Below are 13537 nucleotides of genomic sequence, written 5' to 3' on the forward strand. Positions count from 1 at the left end.
ACCACATTTTTTTAGGCATTTTGTCTAACGGTTCACATACCTAATCTATACTTTTCCATCTGAATTTTGAAAGTGCAAGAGACTATATAATTGGACAAAATTGTTAATAAATTCGACGCACAATTCAAAGATGTTATGACTACTAGTATTCATTATATGTGAAGATACCTTTGGTAGCCGTTAGAATTATAGTAACAACAAAATACCAAATTAAAATACATAATTCTCTATCATACTTCCCTTGTTCCACGCCATCGTGTTCTTTGTTAAATTGTATTCCCCTTTTCAACTTCTTTTTTGCCAATCTTGTCAAAACAAGAACATAAGAATAATTATAGAGCTATGTTTACACAATAGAGGGTTACAATGAGGATATTGGGTGGTCTTCCAACTCAAATTATTTTTCCTTTAGACTCTCTATAAAGGTGGAAGGATGAACCTAGGAATTTCTAACACTTTAGTTGGAGTATAATTCTTTCAATGATAAGTGATTTATAGAAGTAGTTTTAGTTAGGAGAATACAAGCAAAATATGATGCTTTATGTACATTTTTAGGTGACAAATAATTATTATCAAGTTTGTATTTGAGAATGTTCTATAATAAAAATAATAGATACCTAGGACATTGGTCTTTGAGCTCTCAAAAGCCATAGAATTTATGAATAATAAGTTTAGAAAATAATAATTCAAGATTTGTAGACAAATTTTTCTTAAAGGGGGCTTTGTTATTGTTGAAGCAGTCTAACATATATATATGCATAATATTGTAGAAATGTCTCAATAAAACTATCTTAGAATTAACTCGTTGATAGGTCCTTGCAATGCAACAACACACAATTAATAGTAGCTATCTTATATGAAGACATTTGATTTAAGAGTCGTCTACTTTGTCTTTACTTCAATATCAAGGATTTTAAAATAGGCTTTAAATCCCACACCTCAGATTGTCAATGAAATCATCAATCTATAAGTGTCTCAAATCACTGATAACCATAGTCATTCATAGCAAAACACAACCAACACCTCACCAAAGAAAATTTGCATATTAGAAAGTGATAAATGCCTATCTTAGAGGCACTTTAATATCGTAAAGTGATGCATCATTAGAAATAAAAAGTAAAAAACTCAAACTAAAAAACTAAAAGCAAAAAATTGTACAAGTAAGAGGATGACAACCAAAGAAGATTAAAGATAGAAATAAATACTTTAAAAAAAAAATGTTATAAATATGAATTTAAAAACTTACTTTAATCATGTTGAAAGTTCTACATTTACAATGCAAAATGATTATGTTTTATTGTTTTATAGTGCATAAAAAAGTACATAAATACCACTCATTTAGAGGTTTCCCATGATTTCTGAATACTATTTGGAGGTCTTACTCAAATCAAAATTCTTCAAATTTAATTCTTGAGTAATTATTTTATTATCACTAGGTTAAGGAGTATATTCGGTTTGTTTGAAAATCTCTTGAAGAGGGTTGTTAATGACACAAAAAATTTCGATCAATCTCAAACATATTTACTACTTAATTGTTGGGTAAATACATTATCTGACCTCTATTTAGTGTTATATTTATATTGAAAGGGTTTTCCAAATTGGATATTATTTTAATATCTTTGTGATGTTCTCATTGTTGTTGCTCTTAATTCCATTTTTAATCTAATATCTATTTTATTTTTTTATTTTTATATTAGTGATTTTAATGAAAATTATGATATATTTCATTATTCCTAATCAAAAAATTAATTCCTATAGATTCAATATTTTGTATCAAATTTTGTGACATATTCAAAACCATCCTTTACAAATGCATGGTAAAAATAATTTAATAACAAATTGCTACAATTTTCAAACATTTCATACTTCATCTAACTAATGACACTGTCCATTTGTTTACATATCAAGATCGCAAGATCACCACTGACTCATTTGGTAGGAACCTCCTCCTAACAACTCAACCTTGTTTTACATGCCCATGCCATTACACTTTACTTTTATCAATAAACTTGGAGAGTGGTTAAACAATAATAATGAGGATGGTATCCAATTGGCAGGGTACGTGGTTAAGTTGTTGTTATATGCAAATGACCTTATTCTTATTGCTAATTCTGCACACGGTTTGAGAGAACATTTGAGGGCTCTTGAACTCTTTTGCCAGGAAGCTGGAATGCAAGTGAATACCAACAAAACCAAAGTCATTGATCTTTTTCTTGAAAAGGAAGAAGCAGTAGGTAAAATTTATCTTTGAGGGCAACCCCTTGGAGATGGTGGTGGAATACAAATACCTAGGAATTGATTTTCATAATAGACTCAGTTGGGAGACATGTAGATCAAAGAGGATCCAAAGAGGATGAAAATCATCATACTTTCTTCAGAATAGATGTAGGAAAGCAGAGTTGTGGGACTGGAAGACAAAGAGAGCCCTTTTCGGCTTGTTAGTGGTACCAGCTATCCTTTATGGGTGTGAAGTATGGGGGAATAGCATGTCAAATAACAAATGACGATAGATTGAAAGAATTCAAAAACATCTAATCACTAGCAGCCTAAAAGTCAAATCAACTGTACTTTATGAGAACCTTCTTGTAGAGGTTGGTATGTTTCCAATTGAAGCTTTAGCGATCTCGGTTGTTATGTTACTTAAAAAAGGTTGAAAATATGGATAAGCAACGCTGGCCCAAAATGATTGTTGGAGAGGAGCTAAGTCGTAGGAAAAAGACCTAGAAGAAACAAAATGGCAAATGGATGAACAAGTGGGGCATAAACCTGTAGGGATCCCCTAACACTTAAGAGGAGATAAAAAGGTGGGTGCTAGAAAATTCAAGAGTGCCATGTGGACAAAACAACTAGGCAGAAAAAACACACACACTATATTAAAGAATTTTACCCTACTTGGGAGCATGATGAAAAAGTTTATTTGGGATTTGCGATCAAAGAAAAGGCCAAAATTTTAATTGTACAATTAAGACTGGATCTCATCATTTGCGATGTGCAACTAGTAGATGGAAGGAAGGTGCCCAAAGAAGACTGGGAAGAGAGGATATGCATTTTTTGCAACAAGAAGGGAATAGAATCAGAATGGCATTTCATCAAGGAGTGTACAACATATGAAGGTATTCTTAATCAGTTTGATAACAAATTAAAGGAGGACAGTTTGAATGAACTCTTTGAAGAGAAAGATTCACAAAACAACGAGTTTCTTACTAAAAATTCATAATAGATAAATTGACATAGAAAAGAACCTGAAAATGGATTAATTTGTATCTTGGTCCCTTAAATCATGGGGTCTCATAAAAGCCATTAAAATTCATTCCTTCATTCATTTATTTTCATTCATAATTATTTTTTAATTTGACTTAGTTTTTAGTGAATTTATATGCCTTGGCACAATATAGGCTAGAACAGTGCACCATTAAAAGCGAACGGTGAAAGCAGGTTCTAGGGTTTTGAAAGGCACAGAGAGGAGAAAGAATGCTCTAGGGTTTTGGACAGCAGAGAGGAGATTTTTTTGATCCAGTAATGGCCGCAGTGGAGTCAGTGCAGTGCTTTGGGCGGAAGAAGACGGCGGTGGCTGTGACCCATTGCAAGCGCGGGCGAGGATTGATAAAGATTAATGGGTGCCCGATAGAGCTGGTGGAGCCAGAGATCCTGCGCTATAAGGCCTTCGAGCCCATCCTGCTGCTGGGCCGCCAGCGCTTCAGTGGTGTCGATATGCGCATCCGAGTGAAGGGCGGCGGTCACACCTCGCAGATCTACGCCATCCGCCAGAGCGTGGCGAAGGCCCTCGTTGCCTTCTATCAGAAATACGTGGACGAGCAGGCCAAGAAGGAGATTAAGGACATTCTCGGCCGCTATGACCGCACATTGCTCGTCGCTGATCCCCGCCGTTGCGAGCCCAAGAAGTTCGGTGGTCGCGGTGCGCGTGCCCGTTTCCAGAAGTCATACCGTTAAATTGCTTGCGGTTTTTTTGATTTCATCTTCCCGGTTCTGAGAAAAGATATATATTTTCTTATTGATAGTTTTTGTCAACATACTGGACCTGGGGGCTTGATATTTCAGTTGGCCCTAATATTTATTAGGATTCTGTACTTTTTTTTGTTATTGAAAACTTTTTAAATGTTCGGATAATTTTTTCAAAAATATATATCTTTTTCCTTATTGATAATTTTTGTTGCCGAATTGGACCTTGGGACCCGAGGATCCTGCGCTTTGGTTTGACATTGAAAACTTCTTAAATGCTCTGAAGATTATATTCATTTTGTTGTTGAAATGTTCAATAAAAGCTATAGAAGAATTGCATTGCCCTTATTGTGACAACAGTATTCTTTTTACTCTCCGTCATATACCATGCTCTTATTTATTCACTTAATTAAATGCTTTTGCAACATGTGGGAAAGACTATTTTTAATCTCTTGGAATAACTTTAGCGATCATGAACCCTATTTGATTTTGCCATCCACATCAAGGACAGTTCTTCCACTAAGGGCAATTCTGATCATTATATCTGTGTTATCAACAGAAATTTGCAACATTGATCATTCTGGAATATACCAGGGTTAGCAATCAATGGATCAGGCTCTTCAAAACGAAGCTTAGTACCAAATCTCGGTTATCGATATTCATTGTTACTAATCTTTGAGAAGACGAAAACAAGATGACACACTTCCAGAATTGCAACTTTTCTTACAGATTTTCATGAATCCTCAACCACCAGTAGATATCAATTGTGTTTCTAGCTTGCCAAACAATCAGATTTTCTTGGACAGGTTTCCGTTTTTTAAACAATTCGGAGTATTTCTGACTGACAGCTTGAAGCTTCAACTCTTTTTGTGCTAGAGCTTCGTCGAAGAAAGCTCTATCTTCTTGATTAAACAAAGCACCAAAACTTCCTGAAATATTCTTGTCAGTTAGTTCATCTAATTTTCCCATTGCTTATGGATTCATTCCAGTTGAAATTATGGAAGCCAGACCTTCCATCTGAGGGAAATTATCCATCAAATCAACCTTGGGCGCATCACTGGGCATTTTAACTTTGCCAGTCTCTGTATTAATATGATTCAGCACAGCAGTCAGTGCCGAAGCTCATGACTCTGCACAACTGGGGTCACTGGCATTGCTGTCTTTAGGAATGGAAGACAAGCTTGGTGGATTGTTTGTGCTTTTCACTCATTGATCCATCGAAATGCAACTCAGTAACAGTTTTACCTTGCGTTTTTCAACAGTGGAGAGTTTGGCAGCTGTTCGAGCATACACGAATCTGGAAGCCTTAACCTCACTGTTTTGCTTTGACAGTGCGTCTTTTCACATCTTGTTCTCTTTTTCCATTGCCAGTGCTTTTCTTGTATGATACTTATTTACTTCCTGAGAATGTTCTTGATGTTAACATTAAATTCTCCATTATTAATCGATGAATTGCTGTCAATGAACAAGCAGATGATTTTAAACTATCTTCATTGACATCTGCTGGAGCAAGCCCAGCCTTCCAAGCCTCTTCCAACTCCAATTGCTTTCTAAGATCCTATCTGGATATTTTATTGCTTGACTCTGAAACTTGAGAATCCATGTGAATGGATACATTTCTCGCTCCCTTCTCAGAATTAACCCCCTCAGCATGACTTGGACTACTTTTGTCTGCCTTTTCATTATTTATATTTAATCCTATATCAGAGTCGGAAGGCAGAATCACATACATGAGTTGTGAAGGGGTTATCAAGTATGATTGACTGGAGCCAATTTGGCAATCATCTCCAATAGTGGAATATGTACATTGACTACCTTGATCTTGTGCTTCCCGTTCCTTGGCACCCATCCTATCATCTCCTTTACTTGCATTGATAACCTCCACAGAACCCATATCAAAAATGGTAGTCATAAGAGCATCAGATTTTGTTTCAATGAAATGCTCGTGAACCTCATGCGGTGAAATAGTTATGGAAACAATATATTTTTATTTTATAATTTAAACCCTAGAATCACAATGGACAATTTTTTAAAAATTTAATACTTCAAATTTTGAAAATGTGTTTGTACTGATATCAACTCATTAATTCCTTAACTTTGTTTTTCCTTTAACAACTTGCCACAGTGATAATGGTGGCGTTGACATCTTCTCCCTCAACTAAGCTTCCATTGTCTCCCCAACCTTCCTTTTCCACAGGCTCATAGGCGTTACATCTTTTGACAAAGTAAGCACAAATCTAGGGAGATATATTTCTAAACAGCTTGTAGATGATTAAATAAAGCTGCAATCAAGGCTCAGATTGCATTTCTGCTGGAATGGATTTTAAGGTATTAATCTTTTGATAAATAACTTGCCAATAGGCATTTCCCTATGGGGTGCATTAAACTCCTGTCAAGTGTCAAATGGCTACGGTCTAAAATAGCTGTCGGATACAGAGGGACAACCATTGGAATGATTGCAGCCATTAACATCAAATTGTGGCAACAATGATGCATAATATGCATGTTAGCTAATGCTAATCTTTTGTGGTTTTGGAAGCTTGGTTTTTTGGTTGCATGCATTTCCTTCAACTTAAATGCTCTAAGAAAGTATCTGCTCAACAGTCAAATGGCAGGCTTATAAATTTGCCAGTCTTTTGACAGTTTTGCCCATGGATTTGTTGTGGCTTGCATGCATATATTTTGGTTGGAGATGGTCGTTGTGGGGTGTTTGCAGCGTAGACCAGATGTGTAGCCTGTTAACCATGGCAGTATTTTTTCCTTTGCAGTAGTTTGTGTTTTGTTGGTTGTGCTGCCAAACAGTTAAGATGCCCTTCCATTATGCTTTCATGAATGATAATATTCTGATCTGAGGTTTTTGTTTTGACATAAGTGCAGAGAATGCTGGTAAGGGTGGTTTTGTCTGCCTTTACACCTGCTAGTTGCATTTGCGTGAAAGTCTGTCAAGATATTTTAACAAATCTATTTTTTAGTGATATAAGATTTCCACAATCCATAGAATTTCTTGTAGTAGATTTCCGGATAAGATCGTGTGTGAGTTTTTAGATCAACGTTTCGGATCACACTCCGTGATCCATCATCAGGATGCATAAGAGCACAAGAAGAAAGAAACGTTTTTTCTAGTGATATAAAATTTCCACAATCCATAGAATTTCTTGTAGTAGATTTCCGGATAAGATCATGTGCGAGTTTTTAGAACAACGTTTCGGATCACATTCCGCTATCCATCATCAGGATCCATCAACGTTTCTTCTTGTGCTCTCATGCATCCTGATGATGGATCACGGAGTGTGATCCGAAACGTTGATCTAAAAACTCGCACACGATCTTATCCAGAAATCTACTACAAGAAAATCTATTTTTTTGCATATTCTGCAATAATTTCAGTGCATCAAACCAGGTGTCGAAGGCATTCTGTCAAACACTTAGCATGCCTTGAATATGTTTCCATATTTTGCATACATGTCTAGCGTCCCTTGTCTATGCTTCCATATGTAGGTTGTGACTGAGGGAATCCAAGAAAAGCTAGTCAATCACTCTGTGCTCAAATAGGTGCAATGATAAGTTTGGGGGAAGTGGAGTTTTTCTTTTTGACACTGCAAGAGGAGGGCCTCAGGTTGGTTGAGGTAGATGGGTTTACTGATGGGGTTTCCCATGGTGCCTGTCATGGGGATTTTGCAGGCCGTGATACACTGTAGAGTCAGGATCTTAGGTTTGGTGAATCCCATTTGGGTTTGTCTTGTGCCAAGAGATCTGATGGTAAAGGTTCTATCTTTGGGGATAAGAGTAACGTCACTCTTGCAAATGTGCATGTATTCTGTAGCCTTCAAATTATCCAGTTTGTTTTGATAAATCTCCAAACATATCTATATTGAGCAACAGATGACTTTGGCATTACCTTTACTATTACAGAGATATGCGTTTACTTTTTCGTACGAGTGTTAGATCATGCTGGACTTGTTAGTCTTGGATTTTTCTTTGGAACTGAATCATGTTTGCGCCTTTACTTCTCTGCTTCATTGATTTTAATTCATTCTGTTTTATATAAGGCTTTAAAATAAAATCTGAAAGACTACTTGATCTTCGGATAGAAAGGAAAGGAAAGGGAAAGGGTCTTTTATAGTCCACGATGCCAGCCATCTGTTTATGGGTCTACAGATGGGTTAGAGCAGTATGGGACTACCTCGTACTCCTTGCAGGAGGTATTTAGACAAAAAAAAGTTCGTTTCTTTGATGATTGGACACTTGAATAATCAATTTATTAATGCGTGTAATTACAGGGGATAGGTTGTTTTTTTTTCATTTATTCTTGTATGTATTATAAACTATTGTGTATTACTTTAATCATGTTAATTCCTTTTTGAAAAGGTATACAACAAATGAAGTTATAGAAAGGTTAAACAATTTTTTAGTATTTTAAAAGTAGGTGATCGTTTGTTCACCATACTTTATAGAATATATATAGTCTTTTGAACATGTTTATACAATATAATACGATATTCTTAAATGTATGATTCTTAAATGAGCTTGTTTCATAAGATAACCCATTTTTTTTTTCTTTTCATAAAATTGAAAATTTAGACAGCCATTTTGATCTAGAATTTCATGATAACGCTCAAGGAAAACCTTAAATTTTTATCTTTGCAAAGTTGATTTGACGAGTGTTTAAATTAAGATTATGGTGCAACGGTTTTTATAGCAAGATTTTTCAAAAGAAATCGTAAGGGTTGTTTGAAATATGATGAATATCTTTATTTAGGTTAGATGATTCGATGCTCCATGATAGCTACAAACAATAAACATTTCAAGACTTACAGTAGTATCTATAACCTTCAAAACATATAGCTATGAGTGATCAAGAGACTCGTCTTTGACATCCTATGAAGCTCAACACAAACGTCTAATTGAAATAAACAAGTGTCTCCATGCTCCAACAAACGAGACCTTGTTTTATGCAAGCCAACACAAAATCAAAAGTAACTTGATTTGGCATGTGAAAGGCTTGGCTTCTTCGAGAAATTTCAGGTTTCTTGACGAATGTAGAATACACAAATACTGCCAAAACAAAATTTGCACCAAAAAATAAAATCTTATAATTAAAAAAGTAAAAATAAAGTAGTTTAGAATTGAGAGTGATGTAGGAGCATACACCAGAGCAATAATGCATTACCAATAATATCTAATTTTATTTTTATGCAAATGTTTAAGAATAAATGTTGTAGGAGAATAATTTAAGAAATAAAGGCCAAATATCTTATAAATATTTTGGTCACATTCTTTAGTTGTAGCTTTATTGTAATTTGAATTCATTTTGGAGGTAATTTTAAGGGGAAAATATTCAAATATGCCCTTGATGGCATGGAAATTAGGAGTTACAACTTGTCATAACTCCTAGAATCTTTGCTTAATGTTTGACATTAAAAAATGGGCGCCCAAGACTTAGCGGCTTGGTAGTTTCTGGTGGATGCGGGAAGGAAAGTTCTTTATGGAGCATATAATGCCATTTCCTTATCTTTTTGGCATTATCCCAATCTTGTTGGCATGGGTGGTAGGAGTCCATGTATAGTCAAAATTAGCACTATCTGCAAATTTTCTAAGTTTAAATTGCAACTTCTCTTTTGAGAGTAGGATTTTTGGGTGGTACTTTGCCCTTGGTTTTTGAAACCTAAAGTTGTTTTCCCTCTTATTTTTCTCTTCAAATGGAAGCCTTGAATTGGTAGTTGGGGGGTCTTTTGCAAGTTGGAGGAATGAAGAGCTAATTGAAAAGCAGAAGATCAATTGAAGGAGATAGTTTTCACTTGTAGTTTCTCTTGCTTATTTGATGATTTTATATCAGATATTGTGACATTTCATATAAGATTTTAGAATGTTATTCATGCCTATAAGGTTGCAAATTGTTGTAATATCATATTTTCCTTGAAATTGCATCATTTCACGATAGTTTGAATAGGAATCAAGAGACTTTTCCTATAGATTTCCTATAATTTTCTTTGCATTTCTAAATTATTCCAAATTTAAGTCATCATTTTAATTGATTTTCATTTGTGGTTTTGAGAGGGAGAGGCTCCCTAAATTAGTGGTATTAGAGAAGGAAGTTCCCGAGAGTGTAAACACACTGCCAAACATGAGGTAGTTTGCAAAAGGACTTGTCAGTTGTTGGTTATGTGAAAATGCCTTCGAAGAGAAACCATAAAGGTGGAGGTGATATTGTTTATGGTGATGATTTTAGAGTACTTAGAAGACAAGTAGAAGCATTGCAAGAAGAACTACATAGAAAAGGTGAAGAAGCAAGGAAAGAGAAGAAAAATAAGATTTGAAGGATATTTTGCTATTTTCGTTGTGGAATGTGAAGCCAATAGGCTTAGATTTTGTAATCAAACTCATTTTTTGTTTTCAATCAAGAAATCTATATTTTGTTTGCATATTCCATATATTATTTTCTTGTGAGTTTTAGTTGACTTATTTCAGTTTATATTTGAAGGTAGATTATCCCTACATCAGAAACCAATCTTATCTATTATGCCAAAAAAAATCTTACATTTTCCTTTCTTAGGCACTTTCTTTATCATCACATAATAGGCCCAAATATGGTAGGCATATCAAATTTGCAATGCATAGGAGTGATTGTAGCATAAATCATATTGGTTTTAACAAAGAGACGAGTCTTATTGAAGACAAATGTATGGACTTTCTTAAATAAATTTATGATCAAATTATAAACCATAACACCCTCTACTTGTGGTATTTAAGAGTTTATAGTAGGGATTAAACTCATACACATGCCAAGAAAAGTTAGGAACCTTTGGTGGAGGCTACTAGTATGAATTAACATCTAAACTATTAGAATAATTGTGCTTTCCACAAAGCATTGGAGGTTTTCTTCAAGAAAATCTCTAATGAAAAAATCTAGGAGTTAGAGCTCTGCAACATAATTGTGTCACTTAATCTCCACTGCCATCTATATATCGTCCAGTTTGATGTTAAAAGCATGACAACATCGGCCATTTGTCCAAACTAAATATTATAATATACTTTAGCAATATATAAAAGTGGAACTCTCTATCTTATTGCAAGACAACAAACTAACATATTCAATTGTATAACAAAAATAAATTATTGTCTTGTTTATGGAGCTTTCTTATGTAGTGGCCCTGATAGAAATGAGCCATTAGCTTTGGTCTCAAGAAGTTGAGGGTTGAGGGTTGAGGAGGAACTCAATGCATTATGTTTATAGAGCACTTGAATAGTAGAATCTTGCTTGGAAATGAAATGAAAAATGTTGAAAGCAAATGTACAATTTTGACCTCTTTCTTGTAAGACTAGATTATCATGAATGGTAATATTGGAAGTAAAGTTATAAAGAATAAATGTTTTTTAATATTGGTGAATTCTTAAAATTGCATTGCACCCATAATACCACAACAAATTTCAAGTTTCAACGTGAAAATCTAAAGAGTTTTTTTGGCTTCATTAAGTAATGGGATACACCTTGAAAAATGTTTACTAATCTAAACCAAGAAACAAATTTATTGATCAATTACATAACCATCTTATTTTTGTTTGAGACAAAGTAATTATGTTAAATTTGTATAAAATAATGTAAAGTAATTCCCTTAATTTTGTATCAATGTGTCAAATTTTTGAATGAAGTTTAAGCGTTCATAATTGATAAAGGTTACCATAAAATGGTATTTAACTTGAGTCATTTTACTTTGGATACATTTGTTAATGCAACTAATAAGCTCACCTATGTGCAAACAATATACATGTTTTATTTTGAATTCATAAGTAGAAACAATAAAGAGAAGATATGAGCATTGAGAAATAATTATGCATCTTCTCATATTAGAACTTATGAAAATAAAATAAAATGCCTAAACAACTTTAATTTGTATATTCTATAATAACTAAGCATCAATATTTTTCCATGTGTATGGCTTTAAATGATCCATCTAAATATTATGTCACTCATGTATCAAGAAAGCAAACAACCAATTTAAAAAACACATTCATTTTAGAGTTACCACCTATTCACAAGTCACAACAAAGTGGTATGGTTAAGCAAATATAAAATATTTCTATGAATCCACCTCAAAAGAAGCAATAAGATTGGGTAAAGAAAGATGTTTCCATGGTTCCACCTATTGTTAATGAGTATTTTAAGAAAAGAACTATTTATCAAGTGAAAGCCACTTACTTGAAAATAAGAAGATTAATATTACATATTTTTGAGGAAGACCTCTTAGATGAGGATATTATTAACGTTTTTGTTTGAGACTTAAAATTTTCGTGTTTTATTTATCTACATATTAATTTTTACCATTTTTTTTGGTGTTCTTACGTTTTTTCATTTTTTACACCACATTATTTTTATCCCATCCATATTTGAATTTTGTGTTGCATTTCATTATTTGTCTCCCCTATTGGAATCATTTTCCTTTTGATTCTTTCATGTATTTGTATGTTCTATAATTACGACTTGTGCCTTTTTATGTTCTATTTTAGATCTTATTCTTTCTCATGTTTGTCTCTCATTCTTCCTCTATGCTTTGTTTGGTTCTTTTATGTCTCTATGTTCTATGTTTATCACATGTTTTCATATATTTTCTTTGTTACGTTATATGTTCCTATGTTATATATCTATGTTGTATGTATGCTTCCTATATTTAATGCTTATGATTTCCAATTCTTATGTTAATTAAATGCCACGATGTTCCTAGTTTTTTGTATATATGTATGATATCACTCTTACAGGTGTTTTTCATTTTTACATCTTATGTTGCCATTTCTTATATTTTTAGGATATTTATATTTTTTCATATGGTCATCACCCTCATATCTTATAATATTACATTTATGATCACATGATTTTCTCACATGCTTACATGCTATGATCCAAGTGTCATGCTTGTATCTCTTACATCTTACATCTGTTGGTACCATTATTTACCTTCACTGAGAGGACTTTCTTATTACTTTACTTTCATGATTACATTATCTCTATGTTCTTACATGCTTGTCACATAATGATATCTTTTATCATTTATAACCTTTTACGATGATTATTAGATGCTTTCTCCTTTCCTTTTATTCCTTGATTGTTTGATTCCTTTACATATTTAATCAAATGGAAGGGTTATATATGTTACTAACATTCCTTTTGTTAGCTACGTTTTGTAGTGATAAGCTCATAGTCATCCTCATCTTGAAGGGAGCTATATTAAAATCTTTTCCACATAGTCAAAATTCTATCATTTTCTACTTAGTCAAAGCTTTATCACCTTTTTCTTAGAGAAAACTTCTTACCTTCGTCCTTTTACTCTTACTATTTTTTAATAATAGTTCTTTTCAAGCAATTTAGTGCTTATTCTAAATGTGCAACAAATGTTACTCATGGCATATTTTTTCTATTTTGTAGATTTTAGCGACTACTTAATGTGATCAGAATGTAGATTTTAGCGACTACTTAATGTGATCAGAATTCAAGAATCAATATCTATTTTTACGATCTTTTAACATATAGGTATCTTTAGCCTGTTAATGGGATTAGTTAGGTTAATCCAATCCCTTTGGTGAG

The 13537-nt window shown here is 33.6% G+C and overlaps 1 protein-coding gene across 1 annotated transcript; it reads left to right on the plus strand.

Moving 5' to 3' along the window:
• Window positions 1-3338: 3338 nt before the first annotated feature.
• On the plus strand, window positions 3339-4165 carry LOC131065229 (small ribosomal subunit protein uS9). The gene has a single exon (XM_057999681.2). It carries the CDS (start codon window positions 3520-3522, stop codon window positions 3949-3951), a length of 432 nt encoding a protein of 143 aa, XP_057855664.1. The 5' UTR covers window positions 3339-3519; the 3' UTR covers window positions 3952-4165.
• The last annotated feature ends 9372 nt before the right edge of the window (window positions 4166-13537 follow it).

The sequence above is a fragment of the Cryptomeria japonica genome, chromosome 2, assembly GCF_030272615.1.
Source record: "Cryptomeria japonica chromosome 2, Sugi_1.0, whole genome shotgun sequence".
In the NCBI taxonomy this organism is placed as follows: Eukaryota; Viridiplantae; Streptophyta; class Pinopsida; order Cupressales; family Cupressaceae; genus Cryptomeria; species Cryptomeria japonica.

Coding starts and splice junctions, on each gene's coding strand:
- LOC131065229 (XM_057999681.2), top strand. CDS start 3,520: ATGGCCGCAGTGGAGTCAGTGCAGTGCTTTGGGCGGAAGAAGACGGCG.